At 38.7% G+C, this 19,462-nt stretch overlaps 5 protein-coding genes across 9 annotated transcripts; 4 read left to right on the forward strand and 1 right to left on the reverse strand.

The window, feature by feature from the left end:
- Positions 1-291: 291 nt before the first annotated feature.
- LOC17900819 (endo-1,4-beta-xylanase A) lies at positions 292-4,775 on the forward strand. Of its 3 annotated transcripts, none has more exons than XM_006306568.2 (9): positions 292-480; positions 612-969; positions 1,057-1,216; positions 1,512-1,858; positions 1,937-2,096; positions 2,243-2,589; positions 2,689-2,866; positions 2,953-3,498; positions 3,581-4,775. In XM_006306568.2, exons 1-9 carry the CDS (start codon positions 399-401, stop codon positions 4,694-4,696), a joined length of 3,294 nt encoding a protein of 1,097 aa, XP_006306630.1. In that variant the 5' UTR covers positions 292-398; the 3' UTR covers positions 4,697-4,775. The 3 variants fall into 3 exon arrangements, with proteins under 3 accessions (XP_006306630.1, XP_023645595.1, XP_023645596.1); XM_023789827.1 differs by having other exon boundaries at positions 2,246-2,589; XM_023789828.1 differs by having other exon boundaries at positions 391-480; positions 617-969.
- A 965-nt stretch (positions 4,776-5,740) lies between these two features.
- Positions 5,741-8,900, forward strand: LOC17896929 (branched-chain-amino-acid aminotransferase 1, mitochondrial). Of its 2 annotated transcripts, none has more exons than XM_023789623.1 (10): positions 5,741-5,903; positions 6,083-6,165; positions 6,960-7,134; positions 7,212-7,388; positions 7,478-7,609; positions 7,709-7,807; positions 7,900-8,016; positions 8,110-8,205; positions 8,437-8,549; positions 8,646-8,900. In XM_023789623.1, exons 1-10 carry the CDS (start codon positions 5,856-5,858, stop codon positions 8,758-8,760), a joined length of 1,155 nt encoding a protein of 384 aa, XP_023645391.1. In that variant the 5' UTR covers positions 5,741-5,855; the 3' UTR covers positions 8,761-8,900. The 2 variants fall into 2 exon arrangements, with proteins under 2 accessions (XP_023645391.1, XP_006305870.1); XM_006305808.2 differs by having other exon boundaries at positions 6,092-6,165.
- A 138-nt stretch (positions 8,901-9,038) lies between these two features.
- Positions 9,039-10,586, forward strand: LOC17899985 (40S ribosomal protein S2-2). Its single transcript, XM_006303197.2, has 2 exons — positions 9,039-9,782; positions 10,209-10,586. Exons 1-2 carry the CDS (start codon positions 9,102-9,104, stop codon positions 10,368-10,370), a joined length of 843 nt encoding a protein of 280 aa, XP_006303259.1. The 5' UTR covers positions 9,039-9,101; the 3' UTR covers positions 10,371-10,586.
- A 1,075-nt stretch (positions 10,587-11,661) lies between these two features.
- Positions 11,662-13,882, forward strand: LOC17900879 (branched-chain-amino-acid aminotransferase 2, chloroplastic). The gene is made up of 10 exons (XM_006304977.2): positions 11,662-11,886; positions 12,007-12,080; positions 12,172-12,349; positions 12,433-12,609; positions 12,691-12,822; positions 12,900-12,998; positions 13,077-13,193; positions 13,269-13,364; positions 13,447-13,559; positions 13,646-13,882. The coding sequence occupies exons 1-10, from the start codon at positions 11,821-11,823 to the stop codon at positions 13,758-13,760; spliced, it is 1,167 nt and encodes a 388-aa protein (XP_006305039.1). The 5' UTR covers positions 11,662-11,820; the 3' UTR covers positions 13,761-13,882.
- On the reverse strand, positions 13,781-19,217 carry LOC17899181 (CSC1-like protein At1g10090). Of its 2 annotated transcripts, none has more exons than XM_006303095.2 (11): positions 19,032-19,217; positions 17,901-18,307; positions 17,565-17,711; positions 17,310-17,373; positions 16,993-17,202; positions 16,272-16,457; positions 15,867-16,165; positions 15,307-15,586; positions 14,939-15,214; positions 14,532-14,765; positions 13,781-14,453 (listed from the first exon to the last, which is right to left on the reverse strand). In XM_006303095.2, the coding sequence occupies exons 2-11, from the start codon at positions 18,179-18,181 to the stop codon at positions 14,139-14,141; spliced, it is 2,292 nt and encodes a 763-aa protein (XP_006303157.1). In that variant the 5' UTR covers positions 18,182-18,307; positions 19,032-19,217; the 3' UTR covers positions 13,781-14,138. The 2 variants fall into 2 exon arrangements, with proteins under 2 accessions (XP_006303157.1, XP_023645007.1); XM_023789239.1 differs by lacking the exon at positions 19,032-19,217 and adding an exon at positions 18,801-18,817.
- Positions 19,218-19,462: the final 245 nt, after the last annotated feature.

The raw sequence follows: 19,462 nt of genomic DNA on the forward strand, positions 1-19,462 counted from the left end.
AAAGTCATTAAAGTTTGCTAGATGAGCCAAAAAATATGCTATTTAAAAAGCATATTAAGACCTAATTAATGACGACACTGATTTATTTATTTATTGACAATTATTACTTAAAAAGATAAGCCCGGCCCAATTAGTTTCAAGTATTGGATTTGGACCCCCAGTGAAGGAGCTTCATGAGTTTCTCTGTTGTTTGATTCATGATCTGGAAGAGTCAAAACAACAAAGTTGACTTTGTTTATGAGCATTGAGCAAGAGCAACCCAAACGTCGAAAACAAGACAAGACTCTTAATCAAAAAGCATTGAACAGAGAAGAATCAAATTTCCAAATGGGGAAGCTAGCAAAACAATTAATCCGATGAGACTGTTTTACCTTTCTTCTCCCAAGTCTTGCTGATTGATGTTTGTTGGACTTCTCCTTCTTCAACTATCCACCTTCGTCTTTCTTCCTTCTCCTCTCTCCTCTTCTTTCTCGATCAAAGGTGAGATTTTTAATCTACTGATATTTTTTTGGGTTGACCCATTTCACCAATTTCGTATTTTCATCTAGTTCTGTTGATTTGAATGATATATCTGCATTTAGATTGATTTCTCGTATACTCAACATTTTCAGTACAGGCAACGCTCATGGGCATGGCGGATCCTAATATCGTTGTGAACGGTGACTTCTCTGCTGGGACTGAATCTTGGTATCCTAACGGATGTGAAGCGTTTGTTGTTTCTTCTGATCCATTTATCTCAGAGGCAACGTCTGCTGAATCCTCGAGCGGTGGGTATGTCGTTGTTACTAATAGGAAAGACACTTGGCAAGGTCTTGAACAAGACATTACATCCCGAGTTTCTCCTGGAACTACTTATACTGTATCAGCTTGTGTCGGTGTGTCTGGTGCTTTCCATGAATCAGCTGAGGTTCTTGCTACTGTGAGGCTTGAGCATGAAGCCTCGCCTACCGAGTATTTGTTCATCGGGAAGTACGTTTTATATGGTTATATCTTTGGATTTTGGATATTTGATTGAAGTTTTGCAAAGATTCCTGATGAATTGGAACTTACTTGCAGAACATTTGCCTCAGGAGACAAGTGGGTTGATCTTGAAGGAACGTTTTCCATATCAAATATGCCCGACCGTGTTGTTCTCTATTTGGAAGGTCCAGCTCCAGGGAAAGATCTACTTATACGCTCAGTTACTGTTAGATCATCCACTACAAGTGATTTCCAGGTATAACTGCCTTACCAGCCATTGTCCTTTGCTACTTGGCAATTTGAATGCAAGGCGATTATTAGAGAGTGATAGGTGTGTTATTAGAAACTGAGATCAAAGTTACTATAATGCGTCCAAGGTTTAAACATTATTTGCCTTTCTGGTTTTTCGATCATGAAGTTACACTTTCATTAAGCATTATATAGCTCACCGGGATCATCTGATTCTAAACTTTGTATTTCAGTTTACAAGAACCAGTGAACTTAACAACTCTTGTTTTAATATTTTCTTGTGGCTTACTATTTCACTACAGTATACCAAAGAAAACACAGAAGCTTCCAGTGGCTTTCCTCCTGCTTTGAATATCATCAAAAATCATGACTTCTCTGATGGGTTGTATTCTTGGAATGCCAACAGTTGTGATTCATTTGTTGTTAGTAGCAACGACTGTAACTTAGAATCATATGCGGTTGTTAATAACCGAAGCGAAACCTGGCAAGGACTGGAGCAAGATATCACAGACAGAGTTTCTCCTGGCTGTTCATATAAAGTCTCTGCTAGTGTTAGTGTATCAGGACCTATTCTTGGGTCGGCGCAGGTCTTGGCCACTTTAAGGTTAGAGCATCAAAGCTCAGCAACGGAATATCAAGGAATTGGAAAGTAATGAACCACACTATTTCTTTGTTATATATATAGTCAAGAAGTCCCAAAATGTTGATGATAATGTTTTATCTGCAGAATTTATGCTTCGAAAGATATTTGGAAAACTCTGGAAGGCACTTTCCTACTGTCAGGAAGACCTGACCGAGTTGTATTCTTCTTGGAAGGGCCATCTCCTGGGATTGACCTTCTTATAAAGTCCGTCACCATTCATTGCGAAAGCGATAATCAGTTTGAGGTAATGTGACACATTGTGGACTGTTAAATATAGAGACCGAAAGTTCACTTACATCATCAATCTATTATCTGATACTTAGTTTCTTCTTAAGATCTTAACATGCTGTTTTCATTGATTGAATTATGTTTCTTTACTTGTCTTACAAGAAGAGAAGCCGAGAATTCTGCCCAGCTCCTGAATATGATCACATCTTCCTGAATTCAAGCTTTTCCGATGGCCTCAATCATTGGTCTGGAAGAGGGTGCAATCTTATGTTGCATGAATCTCTAGCTAATGGGAAGATACTACCGCATTCTGGAACGTGTTTCGCTTCTGCATCAGAACGCACACACAAGTGGAGCGGAATCGAACAGGATATAACTGAAAGAGTCCAGCGAAAACTCATTTATGAAGCATCTTCTGTTGTTCGACTATCGCATAGCCATCAGACTGTGCAGGCCACTTTGTATGTTCAATACCTTGACCAACGTGAAGAGTACATAGGCATTTCCAGGTGAGGTTCGGCATATGGTGTCTCTTTTTCTTATCAACTTTGCTTCAAATGTATTGTCTGATAAAATAATGTTGAAGAAAGTTTGTTTCTTTGTTAAAGTGTTCAAGCACAACACGACGATTGGGTACAGCTAAAAGGAAAGTTCCTCTTGAATGGATCTCCAGCTAGAGCAGTTGTTTACATTGAAGGACCACCACCAGGGATTGATGTTTTTGTCGACCATTTCGTTGTAAAGCCTGCAGAGAAAGACACTCCTTCAAGACGACCATATACTGAGGTTAGACATGTTAACATTTCATGATTTTTAGCATTTACTTTCTTCTTGTGTTTAATGAATCATATGTTGTTTCTATTTTGCTACAGAGTCATGCTTTTGGGATGAACATAGTTTCGAATAGCCACCTAAGCGATGGAACAATCGATGGTTGGTTCCCTCTTGGAAACTGCCATTTAAAAGTTGGAGAAGGCTCTCCTAGGATATTACCTCCACTGGCGAGAGACTCACTTACATCAACACATGGATATCTATCTGGAAAATATGTGCTCGCGACAAACCGTAGTGGAACATGGATGGGTCCTGCTCAGATGATAACTGACAGAGTGGAGCTGTTTCTAACATACCAGGTCTCAGCTTGGGTTAAAATCGGCTCAGGAGGACTTACCAGTTCACAGGACGTAAATATCGCACTCAGTGTTGATGGTAAATGGGTTAATGGAGGAAAAGTTGAGGTCGATGATGGCGATTGGCATGAAGTTGTGGGTTCATTTAGAATCGAGAAGCAAGCAAAAGAAATTATGCTTCATGTCCAGGGTCCGTCTCCTGGTGTTGATCTTATGGTTTCAGGTCTCCAGATTTTTGCTGTTGATCATAAGCTACGGTTGAATTATCTCAGAGGACAAGCTGATGTGGTAACCTATGAAACATATTACATGTTACATGTTTGGAACGAATAAGTAAACTCCACACCAATGCTCTTTCTCTGTTATGCAGGTTCGAAAACGCAATGTTTGCCTCAAATTCTCAGGTTTAGATCCTAGCGAATTGTCTGGCGCAACAGTGAAGATCAGACAGACACGTAACAGTTTCCCACTCGGGTCGTGCATTAGTCGGAGCAATATAGATAACAAAGACTTTGTCGATTTCTTTCTTAACAATTTCAACTGGGCAGTGTTTGGTAATGAGCTGAAATGGTACTGGACAGAGCCAGAGCAAGGGAACTTCAATTACCGGGACGCAGATGAGATGCTAGAATTCTGTGAGAGGTACAACATAGAAACCCGAGGCCATTGCATATTCTGGGAGGTAGAGTCCGCTATTCAACCGTGGGTCCAACAGCTGAGCGGTTCCGAGCTAGAAGCAGCGGTTGAGAACCGCGTAACAGATCTTCTTACCCGTTACAATGGGAAATTTAGACACTACGATGTGAACAATGAAATGCTTCACGGATCGTTCTATCGAGATCGACTAGGCTCTGATGCAAGAGCAAAAATGTTCAAGGCTGCGCACGAGTTAGACCCCTCAGCGACTCTGTTTCTGAATGAATATCACATAGAAGACGGATTTGACTCGAGGTCATCCCCTGAGAAGTACATAAAACTCGTACACAAGCTGCAAAAAAAAGGTGCACCCGTGGGAGGAATCGGGATTCAAGGACATATAACCAGTCCGGTCGGTCACATTGTCCGTTCTGCTTTAGACAAGCTAAGCACACTGGGGTTACCCATCTGGTTCACGGAGCTCGATGTGTCCTCGATAAATGAACATATAAGGGGAGATGATCTGGAGGTGATGTTATGGGAGGCGTTTGCTCATCCAGCGGTTGAAGGAGTGATGCTTTGGGGATTCTGGGAGCTGTTTATGAGCAGAGAACACGCGCATTTGGTGAACGCGGATGGTGAAGTCAACGAAGCCGGGAAGAGGTTTCTTGAGATGAAACGAGAGTGGTTGACTTTTGTGGATGGAGTGATCGAGGATGAAGGAGGACTGGAGTTTAGAGGTTATCATGGGAGTTACACAGTAGAAGTTGTTACTTCGGAGAGCAAGTACGTGACGAACTTTGTTGTTGACAAAGGCAATTCTCCGATTGATGTCATTATAAATCTTTGAGGTTTCATTGTAACTGACAAGTAAAGATGAACGTACAATGGCAAAAAAATGTAAGCCCTTGTCTTTGTTTTCTTGTGGAGATGGCTATACATTACATACATACAGCAGAAATCATCATCTTTCTTCTTTACTTGTGAATTACTACTTATTACTGCCACAAGCAACTTCCCTTTAAGTCGAGGCCCTCCCAGTTCAAGTCATATTGTATGACAAAAATAAATAAAGTACAAAAGAAAGATAATACAACTGAAATCTAACCAATGGAAGACCTCCAAATGTCTAAAAACTTTTTAAGAGTAGAAATCTCAAAAGCAGTCACAGGTAGTGGATGGAAGAATATCAACCGTTGGTTGAGTCAATCATACTAATAAGAGTAATCACGAATGATCCACGCCACCTACAATCTCATACTTGTCCAAACTTCACACTGCATTTACTTCTACTACCATCCTTAATTTGGTTGGCAGATATAAAAGATATATTCAACTTGTTTGGAGTTTTTTCTTTCACAACCACCCCCATGTAAATGTATACTTTCAACTTGGAGTGTATCAAAATCGACGAGACAAGAGTACTAAAATAGGGTTGGGTTATAAAAGCTTCTAGTACAATCCGAAATAGAAACACGAGTAGGGGGGGGGGCTCATTTATTTATTGCTACATCTATTGAGGAAATCAAGATATATATATACAGCATTTAGTTTTCCCGTAGATATTTTATGTGAATAGTGACTATACGCAACTATACACCCATACTTGTTAAAGTTTTCACATTGAATACCATCTAAAACAAAGCACATCACAGATCGTTCCCAACAGTTTTATTTTTTTTTATTTAATTAGTTTGCTATTTGGTTAATGAATTATATAATAGCCATGTTTTTAGGTTATTTAATGAAATAATCATGGCAATTAATATATTGAGTATATGGGGGGGGGCTCTGTCTTTCACGCCTCATCTGTATCAATCAATCTTTTCCCTGTCGCTCACTCTTCGTAGTTTCCCCCAATATATATTTTATTTTGGGTTGGTACTTACGACCTCTCTCATTTGTCATAACTCTCTCTCTCTCTCTACTACTTCGTCGATTTTTGAGTAGTATTAAAGAAGACAGAAAGCAGCTCTCGTACAACATTCCTACACTTGATACTAATTTACATGGCTCTTCTTCGCTGCATACCTCAATCTTCAACTTATCTCCCCAAGGTTCGTACGTTCTTCCCCACAGAGACCATTATTATCATCATACTCTTCTTTTTCTTTTCCTTTTTTTCTTCTCCTACATCGATCAGCAAGGGAACTCAACTATATATATACAACATACATAATTTGATTTCTTTTTTAATTAAAAAAAGATCTCAGAGACATGTTTGCTTGGTTTGAAGATGATACAGATCCGAGGATTCCGAATGCATGGGACCAAGGCAGCAGCTTCTGTTGTAGAAGAACATATCTCGAGGGCAGAACGGTAACGCTTATTACTACACTCCAATCTAATTACAGTGTTTGTCCTCTTTTATTTTCATTGTCACCGCTCTCAGTACTCTGGACAATGGACATGTGCGGGGGAGGTCCGCCCTTTCATTTGAATAGTCTCACTCGGGCAAGAGTGCATGTTTTTTATTTTTATTTTTTTATTTTGTCATGTGTGCATGTAGATTTTAACTTCTTCGATAATGGGTTCTTTCAAAATTAGGATTTTTCTGACTATAGCTGGCAGAGGGTCCTCTTAACTTTTTTTTTTTTAATTATTGAATAAAATCCCTTAAAATTAGGGTCCAATATTTTGTTTTCCCCAAAATATATAGGAAAGAACGGTCCACGTTCAGGGACTTCAATTTACAAGAAAGACGTAAGATACAAAATGGGGAAATTTTTAAAAAATATAAAATATAAAATATATGCTAAAAGTCAACTTCTAAATATATTGTGTGAAGGAATCTCTTATTGACTTATTGTGGTGGTTGCACCTCAAACCTTCATTGGAGTAAAAGATGTACTGTTAGACGAAAAGTGTATTCTCTTTACAGTTTATTGTGATGTTTAAGTTACAAATACAAGGTGGCTGCATGTGTTTTGTAATTTTAAGAGGGTTTGAAAGTTTGACTATATATGTGCTTCACATTTTCAACCATAAAAGTTATAAAGTTACTATTTCGTCTGATATTATAATTAGATAGTCCCTGAACTGGAGGATTCTAGTTAGCATACAGAAAAATGAATCTTCAATAAGCAAACTGTGTATTTCTTGTGTGTTTGCAGTGAGGATGAAGAGTATGCTGATGTTGACTGGGACAACCTCGGATTCAGTCTTGTACGGACAGATTACATGTTCGCCACCAAAAGTAGCAGTGACGGAAACTTCGACCAGGGTTACCTTAGCCGTTACGGCAACATCGAGCTAAACCCTGCTGCTGGAATTCTTAACTATGGCCAGGTAAAGAGCTTTAAATCTCTCTAATTTCCTGGTAATTTAATGGTTTATAAAACGACTTTTCTGGTGGTTTTCCCAAGGGGCTAATCGAAGGGTTGAAAGCGTACAGAGGAGAAGACGGTAGGGTTCTTCTCTTCCGTCCAGACCTAAACGCGATGCGTATGAAGATGGGAGCTGAGAGAATGTGTATGCATTCTCCTTCTGTTCAACACTTTATTGAAGGTGTTAAGCAGACCGTTCTTGCAAACAGACGTTGGGTAATAAAAAACAACTTGATATCTTTTGCTCCTCGACATGAATCTTTGGTTTAGTTTTCTTTAAAGGGTCATGATACTTTTTACATCAGGTTCCTCCTCCTGGAAAAGGCTCATTGTATCTCAGACCGTTGTTGTTCGGAAGCGGAGCAAGCTTGGGTGTGGCTGCAGCACCAGAGTACACGTTTCTTGTGTTTGGTTCTCCTGTTCAAAACTACTTTAAGGTCAGAGTAGCTTCAAAAAGAGAGATTTCTTCTTTCTTTTCAGTTTTTATCACGGAGATCATTATGTGCCTTTGGTCTTGAATTTGATTGCTTGTATAGGAAGGCACAGCGGCGTTGAATCTGTACGTGGAGGAGGTGGTTCCACGAGCCTATCTTGGTGGAACTGGTGGCGTAAAGGCAATTTCAAACTACGGTCCAGTAAGTTTAAACACGCATCCTATTTGGTTTCACGTACTAAGCAAGGTGTTTCGTTCCCAAGTAAGTGTTGTTTTGGCGATAAACTGTAAAAGGTACTTGAGGCGATGAGAAGAGCGAAATCAAGAGGGTTTTCGGATGTTTTGTATCTTGATGCAGAAACTGGGAAGAACATAGAAGAAGTCTCTGCTTCTAATATTTTCCTTGTGAAGGTTCAACAAACACTATTTAAGACTGAAGTTGAATGCTTTTTCTTCTTCTAATGATGGTATTGTATACTAATTGAAGTTTATTGAGTCTCTCAGGGGAATACAATAGTGACTCCAGCTACTAACGGGACAATTCTAGGAGGGATCACGCGTAAGAGCGTCATCGAAATAGCCCTTGATCTTGGCTACAAGGTTAGTAAATAATTCCTCATCTGTGTTACTCTAACGTTGTTAACATCCTAAAGTCAAAAACAGAGCAATACTCTGTTTCAGTTCTTGTGGCAAAATAAATCACATACTTACTGGCTAGTTTCAACTTAAAATTTGATTTCTAGAGATATTTTCTATATTCAAATCAATTTATATATATAGATATCTAAATAAAATACTCCATGGAAGTTTCTAAGAAGTGGTAACGGGCAGGTGGAAGAACGAAGCGTTGCCGTAGAAGAACTGAAGGATGCAAGAGAAGTTTTCTGCACTGGAACTGCCACTGGGGTTGCTTCAGTTGGAAGCATCACGTTTCAGAACACAAGGTCTCTTCTTATTCCCTTTCTCCTCATACATGTATATATGTATATCTGCATATGACTATAAGATTTACACATACATCTGTTGATGAAAATGTGCAGGACTGAGTACAAAGTGGGAGATGCGCTTGTTACACAACAACTTCGATCTATTCTGGTCGGAATACAAACTGGTTCTATCCAAGACACTAAGGATTGGGTTTTGGAGATTGCCTAAGTTTTCTAATAGAAGAATGTTGCACTCTTTGATCACCTATCAAAAGCTTTTGAAACGATTATGATAACCTTATGTTGCAGTTGCATATATAAATATAATCCCTAAGTTCAGCTTAATAACATTTGTTTCACTCTTCGGTAGAGAGAATAAAGCAAAATTGAAGCCAAATTACAGACCAAAATAACATTATTAAAATACCAAATTTTAAGCCCAAAAGGCCCAATTGATATAATCTGATTAAGTTAAAGAAACCCTAATCATGGATGCAATCTCGCGCCGCTGGTTGAGACTTGAGAGTGAAGTGAAGAAGCGGTTTCCGAAGAAGCTCAACTGTATCGAAAATGGCAGAACGAGGTGGTGAACGCGGTGGGGAGAGCGGTGGAGATCGCGGTGGCTTCGGGCGTGGATTCGGTGGTCGTAGTGGTGGAAGAGGTGGTCCGAGAGGCCGTGGACGTCGTGGAGGCAGAGCTACGGAGGAAGAGAAATGGGTTCCAGTGACAAAACTCGGCCGTCTCGTGAGAGACAATAAAATCCAGAAGCTAGAACAGATCTACCTTCATTCTCTTCCTGTCAAGGAGTACCAGATCATCGATCACCTGGTTGGTCCCTCGTTAAAGGACGAAGTGATGAAGATCATGTCTGTTCAGAAACAAACCAGAGCTGGTCAAAGAACGAGGTTCAAGGCCTTCGTTGTCGTTGGAGATGGGAATGGTCATGTCGGATTGGGAGTGAAGTGCTCTAAGGAAGTTGCTACAGCTATCAGAGGAGCGATTATACTCGCGAAGCTATCTGTGGTTCCAGTGAGAAGAGGTTACTGGGGAAACAAGATTGGGAAGCCACACACAGTGCCATGTAAGGTGACTGGCAAATGTGGTTCTGTCACTGTGAGGATGGTTCCTGCTCCTAGAGGTGCTGGTATTGTTGCGGCTAGGGTTCCTAAGAAGGTTCTTCAGTTTGCTGGTATTGATGATGTCTTTACTTCCTCACGAGGATCCACCAAAACCCTTGGGAACTTTGTCAAGGTCTGATTTTTTATTTTCCATTTTTAGGAGAATCTACTAGTTAAGAATTTGGTTAGCTTGACAATTTTGGTTAGTCTTATGGTTGACAATGGCTAGCAGCTTTTGAGCGTCTTTGGTGTGTGAGTGAGCATGAGTAGTGGATTGCTGTAAGACTCTACTCTGCAGCTTAATCAATAGTTCCGTTAGTTAACTTGCTTGCAAATGTTTTCTTTTGCTAAACATGTGTTCTGCTTAGGGTTTCACATGATTAGGGTTTACTCGGCAATATTGTTAGGGACTGTTGTAGTTTACAAAGTCTAGTTCTTCAAGCTTTGAGCCATTTGCATGGCGGGCAGAGATATATTGATTGTCTTTTACCTTTTATCAAGTTAACCAGATTGCCTCGCCTGTTATGATTGATCTTTGTTCTTTCTTTGTTGCACATAGGCTACCTTCGATTGCCTACAGAAGACATACGGGTTCCTTACACCAGAGTTCTGGAAAGAGACTAGATTTTCAAAATCACCGTACCAAGAGTTCACTGATGACTTGGGAAAGCCTTTTTCCTCCAGCACCAAGCTTATCACCGAGGTTGAAGACAAAGTCTAGATTTATAACACTCTTTCGTTTTTTTTTTTCTACTTTATGAATCAAGATCATTTTTTTGTTCGAAACCATGCTTTTACTAGTATAGGTTGCTGGTTTTTTCGAAAATTTTCTGATGAATTTGTCAGAAGACTTACTATGGATCATATCACTAAACGTAGTGGTTGTATTTGCAATAAGCTATAATCAACGGAGAAATGTTTAAGTTGATGCTTCAAAGATGAATCTCCGGTCAAGTCCTTTTTTCTAGTTTTCTTTATTCGGAGAGTTTTCTTAACATACTAATATACTATTAACACAATATAATCCCCAGCTATTATTAAAATTGGACGGCCATGGATTCTGCTTGGCCAAACTCTATTGTCAAAGCTTTTGGTAGAATCTTACAAGAAGAAGATTATTCAATATTCAAGATGCTTTGAATAGACATGATAAATCAGAGTTAAAAGAACTTTCAAAGCAACGAGGTTCGTAGGTGTGTCCACTTGTTTTTATTTATCAACTTTTGGATATATATTATAAGAAAACTAACGGAGGGGTGTGAAGAGTGTACTAAGAGACGAAGACACTAATATATACGACGACGATATTGCAAAAGGGACACATACTCAAACTCAAGCAAAAACGTTGTTATCGGATAAAGAAGCTCACGAGTCACGTCTGACGTGGCTGTCTAACTCCACAACGTGTTTATTTCCTATTCGGGTAGTTGTTATAGCTAGGACGAAGACGTTGAGTTAAAGTTGTTATCCGACAAAGACCTCCTGGATCTAACGTGTCTATCACATCTCTCGTGTTTACTGTAATAACAGTAACCTTGGATCAATCAATATACTGTATCGAGAAAAATACACACGAGATAGAATATTTGTATCAATAATTTTGGTAATTGCGTGCCAAAGAAAAACTTTGCTAAATTGATATTTATACCTACTTACAAAAGTATACATACTGTTCAAAGATAGGATTTGAAGGTAGACCACAAAACAAAAGCTCTTCCTTTACCTTACACCATTAAAACGAGAAAAAGGACCGTTAATTTCGTTAAAAGCCTAGTTTCAGAGAGACACGTCTAGGGTAGATCTGCTCAGGGCAGATAGACACAAGTGACGAAGCAAATAGCAAAAAAAAATACTATTAATAATAACACCAAAAACAAGATAAGAACTCTTACCAATTTCCAACTCAAAAAAAAGATAAAAAGAAAAAAAAAATTATAAAAAAACAAAAAAGTTCAACGATTTGCACATTCACATATTGCAATCACTTACGTGTTGGATACTTAATTTGACACTGTTCTTCGTGTTTTCTTCGGCCACCTTCTTTTTCCTGCTTAAATCATTTTCAAGAAAATTCTCTCTTTGTTTCTTTATATAATTGTTGTGTAATTTGTTATATTAAATCAATAGAATTTTACTTCACAACCAAAACAGAGGGCTCTGTAATCGTGAAGATGATCAAAGCATTCTCATCTCTACGCAAAAATTTGGCTCTACCTCTTCATTTACATATTCGTACGGTATAAACTGACAAAACGGTCTTGTTTTTACAATCTAATGTTTCTTACCCAGACAAAACTCATATCTCATATGCAACATGTTTTTATGTAATTTTTTTTTCTTTTTCCGATGAGACACAGCTACAGACTTTCGCCAAGTACAACGCACAAGCTGCCACGGCCTTGAGAGAAGAGCGTAAGAAACCTATTTATCAGTAAGTTTTATGATTCAAGAAACTCATGTGAAAATTGCCTTTTACCATTTGAAAGCTCTGTTTCTATAGTTGTTGTTTTTGTATTATATAGAAATGGGGATGATGAGTATGCGGATTTGGATTGGGATAATCTGGGGTTTGGTCTAACTCCAGCTGATTACATGTATGTCATGAAATGCTCAAAAGACGGTGCATTTACTGAAGGAGAAGTTAGTCCCTATGGAAATATTCAGCTAAGTCCTTCTGCTGGAGTCTTAAACTATGGACAGGCAAGGATTTTGTAAACCCGTATGTTTCTTGATTTTTCTCTGGAGTACTGTCTGACCAATGGACGTTTTGGGATTATCCGTAGGCGATATATGAAGGTACAAAAGCATACAGGAAAGAAGATGGGAAGCTTCTTCTTTTTCGCCCGGATCAAAACGCTATCCGAATGAAGCTTGGTGCTGAACGAATGCTCATGCCTTCTCCTTCAGTTGATCAGTTTGTTAATGCGGTTAAACAAATCGCTCTCGCCAATAAACGTTGGGTAAAATATGTTTTCTTGTACCAAATTCTGAAGAGGTTTGTTATGGACTTATGGGATCTAATGAGTGATGTGTTTGGTCAGGTTCCTCCTACAGGGAAAGGGACTTTGTACATTAGGCCTCTGTTGATGGGAAGTGGTCCTATTCTTGGTTTAGGCCCTGCACCTGAATATACATTCATTGTCTATGCATCTCCAGTTGGTAACTACTTCAAGGTATATATATTTCTCTTTAGGTCCAATATTTTTTGCGATGAGAACGACTAGCAAATGTTTTCTTCACTGGTCTGTAGGAAGGGGTGGCTGCTCTTAACCTCTATGTTGAGGAAGAGTATGTCCGTGCAGCTCCTGGTGGAGCTGGAGGGGTCAAGAGCATCACAAATTATGCCCCAGTAAGTGCTGAAACCAACTTTATTAGTTTCATAGTCCTGTGGCAAAAAAGTTTTGATAAACCATATATGTGTGTGTAGGTTTTGAAAGCACTGAGCAGAGCCAAGAGCCTCGGGTTTTCAGACGTTCTTTATCTTGATTCTGTCAAGAAGCAGTATCTAGAGGAGGCTTCTTCTTGCAATGTCTTTGTTGTGAAGGTATATATAGATATATCGAGGTGTTTCCAGTATAGTCTCTTTGTTGCATCCTAATTGTATCATTGATTGATTTAGGGTCGAACAATCTCAACTCCTGAAACTAATGGAACAATTCTTGAGGGTATTACGCGGAAAAGTATAATGGAGATCGCAAGTGATCAAGGTTATAAGGTAATACAAGATCGAACTGTTTCACACTAAACAACCAAATACTAAACTTGGTTAAGTTTCACACTTAGAGTTATGAAATCAGGTAGTAGAGAGGGCAGTTCATGTGGATGAAGTAATGGATGCAGATGAAGTCTTTTGCACCGGAACTGCAGTAGTAGTTGCTCCTGTAGGCACTATAACATATCAGAACAAAAGGTAAGAACTCATGATGCATAGATCAAGTTTTACTCAACACTTTTAAGCAAATATTTGGACTGATGTAATATTTCTGAAACATTCAGGGTAGAATATAAAACCGGGGATGAATCTGTCTGCCTGAAACTGCGTTCCATCCTTGTCTCTATCCAAACAGGATTGATAGAAGACAACAAGGGATGGGTCATGAATATCAACTGAGAAACCAATATTCAAGGAGATTACTTTGCATTTTAAGCTGTGTATACACAAAAATGAAAACACTTTTATGTACATTTATATACGAGACAGAAACAGGCTCTTTTGCCCTTTCTATTTAGTAATATCATTGTCCTTCACAAAACTACTCTAAAAGAATCTTCGAGGTGTACAAAAGTGTTTCCGGGCATAGTTTCATTTCCTCCTGCAGTAACTATAAAATTCACATTTCACTTTAGCAGACAGAACTGTATATGTTTCCATGGCTTCCCCACTTCTTACTTTCATCACCCATAAAGGTCTCAACTTCTAAAATTGTAACTCAATTCTGAAAACTTTTTCTTCTGCAGAGTCAAGCATTCATTGTAGCTCAAAGTATTTTTAAGTTCGTTTGTATATCTCAGCAAATGCCGGAGAATAACGATTTGGTGAAGCACTGGGACAGGATTTCACCTCAAGATCATCACCATATTTACTTCTCTGGAACGCCCATATGTATTCGGCTTTAAGATTCTCTTTCTCAGGCTTTAATTGTTCAGAATCTGGTAACTCCTGATCTGAACGAGGTGAACTGCAACAAGCTTTGCTCGATTCCTGAGAACACGATGGTATCTGAGAGTATGCAACTTTCAAGTTGTTATGTATCTCTTCCATCTTTCCTGACACCTCATCTGCTCGGTCCATAGCGATAAGAATCTGAAAGAAACTCACACGTCAAGATCTCCCAGGAGATGCAAATCGAGGTTAGGAAAAAATGGTGGGGAATATATGTACCTCGGCTGGATATTTCTGGAATATGGGTGCAAACCTCTGCCGACAATACTCACTAAACAGAAGAGTCAGAAGAATTAATGGAATGGTGAAACCTGAAGCAACTGTTGATAGCTTTAAACCAAAAAAGCCTAGAGCAATAACTTGGGACAAGATCAGTGAAAAGATTGTCGTGTTGTGAAAGACAGGCCAATATTGTCCACCACTTTCATATTTTGTAATATAGACGTTGATTATCTGCAAAGTAACGAAAGTATATAGTCGTATTAAAAGGGCTGGGTTAGTGCAGAACAGCTACTTAGTAATCAATCACCACGGATTAAGGTGTCTATGTCACAACTTCTTGAAGTGCTTCTACAAAAAGAGGTGTACATATAAGAAATCAGGGCAGATATGCCTCTTTCACGTACCTGATTTTTGTATATAAGATATGCGAGGAAAAAGTAGATCAACAGGAATGGCAGTATTAGAGGCGCTATGACTGAATTGGTGAATCCCAGGAGCCCGAACAAGAGTAGTCGCGGAATTTCCGTATGGTACGGAAACCTAAGTGTTTCATACGAGGCCTCCTTGTTCTTGATAATAACTTTTGATATCAGGTTCCAGATTAGACCAACAGGTTGCATGATTTCACATGCCAAACCGGCCCAGCCAGACGTGAAACAATAGGTCATGAAGAAGCCAGCCTGCAGTCAATGAATATTTTCTTACTGTTAACATTATAGATAATAACAAACATAGATACACTCAGAAGTGTAAAAGGAACACCTAAATTTACCTGTGCTGGAACTAGTTTCGCAAGTTGTGCAGGTATGTCCCTCACACTAGACAAGACGCTTAATTGCCTGATAACAGAGCCTGATAGAATGTTGACGAAAAACACATTCCAGATGGTGAAGTATAAAACTTTAATACATGCACTTTTCTTTCTTAGACTCCGAGAAACACATCCCTCCAAGGTTGAAAAGTACATCATCAATGGTGGAACGGCAGTAAGGAATAGTACCAATATCACACTTGGTAAGTACCCTGTGATGACCTGGTTTATAAAATTCCTCCTGCAATGTTTTTCAAAGAGATGATTAGATTGACATGTAATGAAAACAAATTGATTACATAGACTCTTCTTGCTCTCTTTTTCTGCGCTTTTGGATCTAGAAAAATCTTGCATAAAGAGATCAACTGTCTAGCCGCTCTGATTGTACGCCTCTTGCAATTCACTATAAGCAACGTAGCGACACCTACTCTTTGGTGCCAACTCTATGTCATGTTTGGAAGAATACGAACAAGAACCTTCTATTACTGAGTACACAAGTAAGGAAACTGCAAGATACTCACTTGTTCAAGAGGTCTTTTAGGAAAGGGAAATTCTTGGATAGCGTCTTTAGTTGAGTCAGCCCTTGAACAAAGGTAACAGGAAAAAGAAACACAAACATGAAGGCAATAGCACCAACAAGGGTTGCTATTCTTCGCATCCAAAGTTGCCGATAAGGTATTCTGAGATTCCTCCAATGAACATCATGAGGCTCTGGAGCTAAGTCTGCCACCCATAACATAGGATTTGGTGTTTGAAGAACCTCCGAAACGACAAGAGCATCATAACGACTCTTGAAAAACACAAACGCAACAGGACGTTCCTGCAAATGAGAATTAAAAAAGCCTTAGATACACATTTCACGCGCTGACACTATGACTAAACCAGATAACAGGTAGAAACCACACACAATGCCTAGAATTCCTTACTTCCTCAGTCGTAGCCAAAGTCAACTCACCAAGCTCCAGTGTTTTCGCATCGTCTGCCTCGTTAGAGAGGATTTGAAAAGAATTTGTGGCTGCAGGCCCACAAAAGGTGCATGACTTCAAGCTCGGGTTACAACTTAAATCAGGAGAAACATGTTTTATAGCCTGACACATCCTCTCTGTTTCATTCTGAAATAGAAAATTGACATTATTAGAATCTAATTAACTCAATTATGCTCCAAAATAGATCACTGCACTTCAACTATATGTTATCACGATCACACACCATCGACATGTTGTTTACCAAGTTTGTTCCATTCAAAATTCTAATCAGATAGCCAACAAGAAACTAATGTAACATCAAAGGAACCTCAATATCATAAAAAATGCTACCATTGAAAAACTAAATTAGTACTCAAAGAATATGCATCAAAATTATAATCCACTTCCTATATCTTCCTACATCAAGAATACACATGAAGTGGGTTTTTTTTGGTTATAAAGGATGAAACATGGTAAGTGTGAAAAAGGTTAAATCACATTCCTTGACAAAGAGCAATAGCTTTGTTATTTTCTTCTAGAAGAGTCCTATTTTAATATGGTCAACCTCGCTGAGATATTAGATGGAAATTTTATTTCTAATCCGACAGAAAACTCAAAACCAAAAAAAACAAGTAACTGATAATCAAGTCAACATGTTGCATGAATAAATCAAAACACATACCTTCATCCTCTGAATGAACCCATCACGGTAGACCATTAGGTGCGACACATAGCTTGGTGCATAGTAATTTGTGAAGTAATTGCTCACTGTTTCGCTGTAGGACTGCTCAGGAGACTGAGGAATAGCACGAATAAGAACAGTAAAATGGCTTGGCTTTGAGGCAGATTCAGTAATATGGGCAAGCCTCCTTTTGGTTATGTTCTTATACTCCTACAGTGGCAAAACACATATAAACAGAGTGAGAGAGAGACCAAAACGAAATGATGGAATAGCGAAAATCAGAAAGCATCACATGAACCAAGGTGTAAGATTCTCACAAAGTAAAGAAGAGCACATGCTGCCGAGGATATGATGTACAATGAGAGACAATGAACCCACAGCCTGGAAATAAAAAGAGGGAAACTAGACTCAGCATTTTGCTTTCACTGAACAGAATACTGGTAGCGTATCTATTTAAGAAAACTATTTGTGAAATGCCACCATTTAATCTCCTGCACAGAAACATAATCAGGTAGAAAATAGAGGCTATGCATATTATCTGACAATATTAGTGAGACATGCTGCCAGTTTACCATCGTGAGCGTTGGTCAAGGTTCTCAATTGTGAATACGCCCAGCGACTCCAAATGGACCTCCTTGTGCTCCATCTTTTGTCCATAATAGTTAACAGGCAGAACAAAGGCAATGCAAACGACTGCAACGACTGAGAAAATACGAATGCTGCAGAGTTAAAAGAAGAAAGATAAACCAACCGTGAGAGTTGTTCTTAACAAAACATACACTAACACCACAAAGAAACAAAACACGTGCTAGATCGTAGAAGAAGAAGAAGAAGAAGAAAAACACCATGTATATCCATTCAATTACAATAAAACCTGAAAAGCAAGTTTTTGGTGAAGTATCATTAACCTGCAAATGACCATTCTGATAAAAACCACAGCATCCAAACCAGCAGCAGCCAACATCTCGTCCTCAGTAGTTTCCCAAGCTTTCAGGATCCAACTTGGAGAGGGTGCAAACCTCTCATACCAGTGAGGATCATGACGTTTAACTCTTCCGCTAGAAAGCATTCGGCCAAAGTAAACACAATAATTGGCTGGCTGCTTTCGGAGAATGGAATAAAGGGATACAAGGACGATGCATATCGCAATATTAATCCCAGCAGACGTTAAAAGTGCAGAGATATCCATCTCAGTTTTAGTTCAAACCCTGCCTTACTAAAAAGTGAAGGCAGAGAAGAACATAATAGCTGATCAAGCGCAGGAAGATGGAAGACTAAGAACAATGCACAGCAAGAACGTAAGTCGTCAAAAGATCTGTAAGGAAAAACAAAAATTGGATAGAACAAAATAGTTAGGAACGTAGAAAATTAGAAAGCTTTGCAATCTAAAGCAGAAATATCTAGGATGCTTGAAAGAGATATAGTCATGAAGCAAGTAGTAATGTTGAAACAGAGAAATCTATCAACTAGAGGCAGGAATTGTAATTTAACCTAACATATACTTATTAAGTTGTTGTGATTAGGGAGTGATATAAAAAGGTGCAAAAGTAACGTAACCTCACACTTTTATCAGTTGTAAAACACCAATTATTAGGAGAAAAAGGGCAGGAACAAAAATTGAAAAAGCCGAAAACTTTCCACGTTCGGAGCAACCTAAGACCGATATCAAAAAGTCTAATTGAACTCTCTAAAGTTGCGGTAAAAGCAGATGATAAAGACTATCTAACCTCTCATCATCTTCTATGATAGACTAACGCAACCCACAATTTCATAGAAGCAAAAAAAAAAAAAAAACAACAAGAACACACCATGAACAGGGGAATCGAAGAAAAACAACCATAGTTTGATTCGCGCCATGAACTCTCAATACACCAATCAAAAACCAAAAAAAAAAAAAAAAACAAACCCAGATGATGAGATTGGATCGAAATTGCAAAAGAGTTTGAGGTGAATCAACAAACAACGAAAATTGTAAGACAATTCTCCAACAAAGTTATACAGAAAAAAAAACCCGAAAATAAAGAAAATTTCTGACTCACATGGACGAAAAGGTAATGCTTTGCTTTGACTTGGAAGGAATCGAAAACCCGGAGGAGAATCAAAAACCCTAACTTGTTGCTTTTTAACCAACCCAATCCCGCTGAGAATTCGCTTCTTTTTTTTCTTTTGCAATTTGCACAAATTAAATAAAATCTACAAATTCAAACTTATTAATTGTTTTTTGTTTTTTTCTTTTTCAAAAGGAGAGATAATGTTCTGATTAGATGAAGATTTTTATTTAATTTTGGGTCTAATTACTTTAGAGGGAAAAAGGAAGAGGATAACTGAAAAATACATATATATGTATATCATTATTGAAAGAAGAATTCCACGTTGGGTGTTGTAAATTGCCAGATCATCTGACGTGGCGTAACAACAATGGCCTCAAACTAGTATCACGTCGGTAAAGGACATAATAATACCCTGCGAT

The sequence above is a fragment of the Capsella rubella genome, unplaced genomic scaffold (assembly GCF_000375325.1).
Source record: "Capsella rubella cultivar Monte Gargano unplaced genomic scaffold, Caprub1_0 scaffold_1, whole genome shotgun sequence".
Taxonomy (NCBI): domain Eukaryota; kingdom Viridiplantae; phylum Streptophyta; class Magnoliopsida; order Brassicales; family Brassicaceae; genus Capsella; species Capsella rubella.

Excerpts from the sequence above, each read along its gene's own strand:
- LOC17899181 (XM_006303095.2), bottom strand. The coding sequence starts at position 18,181 with ATGGATATCTCTGCACTTTTAACGTCTGCTGGGATTAATATTGCGATA. Across the intron at positions 17,374-17,564 it reads CTTGACCAACGCTCACGATG|GCTGTGGGTTCATTGTCTCT; the intron begins GTAAACTGGCAG and ends TTTTATTTCCAG. Across the intron at positions 16,166-16,271 it reads CTTTGGCTACGACTGAGGAA|GAACGTCCTGTTGCGTTTGT; the intron begins GTAAGGAATTCT and ends TCTCATTTGCAG.
- LOC17900879 (XM_006304977.2), top strand. The coding sequence starts at position 11,821 with ATGATCAAAGCATTCTCATCTCTACGCAAAAATTTGGCTCTACCTCTT. Across the intron at positions 12,610-12,690 it reads CTCTCGCCAATAAACGTTGG|GTTCCTCCTACAGGGAAAGG; the intron begins GTAAAATATGTT and ends GTGTTTGGTCAG. Across the intron at positions 12,823-12,899 it reads CAGTTGGTAACTACTTCAAG|GAAGGGGTGGCTGCTCTTAA; the intron begins GTATATATATTT and ends ACTGGTCTGTAG.
- LOC17896929 (XM_023789623.1), top strand. The coding sequence starts at position 5,856 with ATGGCTCTTCTTCGCTGCATACCTCAATCTTCAACTTATCTCCCCAAG. Across the intron at positions 8,017-8,109 it reads CTAATATTTTCCTTGTGAAG|GGGAATACAATAGTGACTCC; the intron begins GTTCAACAAACA and ends TGAGTCTCTCAG. Across the intron at positions 8,550-8,645 it reads ATCACGTTTCAGAACACAAG|GACTGAGTACAAAGTGGGAG; the intron begins GTCTCTTCTTAT and ends GAAAATGTGCAG.
- LOC17900819 (XM_006306568.2), top strand. The coding sequence starts at position 399 with ATGTTTGTTGGACTTCTCCTTCTTCAACTATCCACCTTCGTCTTTCTT. Across the intron at positions 1,859-1,936 it reads GAATATCAAGGAATTGGAAA|AATTTATGCTTCGAAAGATA; the intron begins GTAATGAACCAC and ends TTTTATCTGCAG. Across the intron at positions 2,867-2,952 it reads CAAGACGACCATATACTGAG|AGTCATGCTTTTGGGATGAA; the intron begins GTTAGACATGTT and ends ATTTTGCTACAG.
- LOC17899985 (XM_006303197.2), top strand. The coding sequence starts at position 9,102 with ATGGCAGAACGAGGTGGTGAACGCGGTGGGGAGAGCGGTGGAGATCGC. Across the intron at positions 9,783-10,208 it reads CCCTTGGGAACTTTGTCAAG|GCTACCTTCGATTGCCTACA; the intron begins GTCTGATTTTTT and ends TGTTGCACATAG.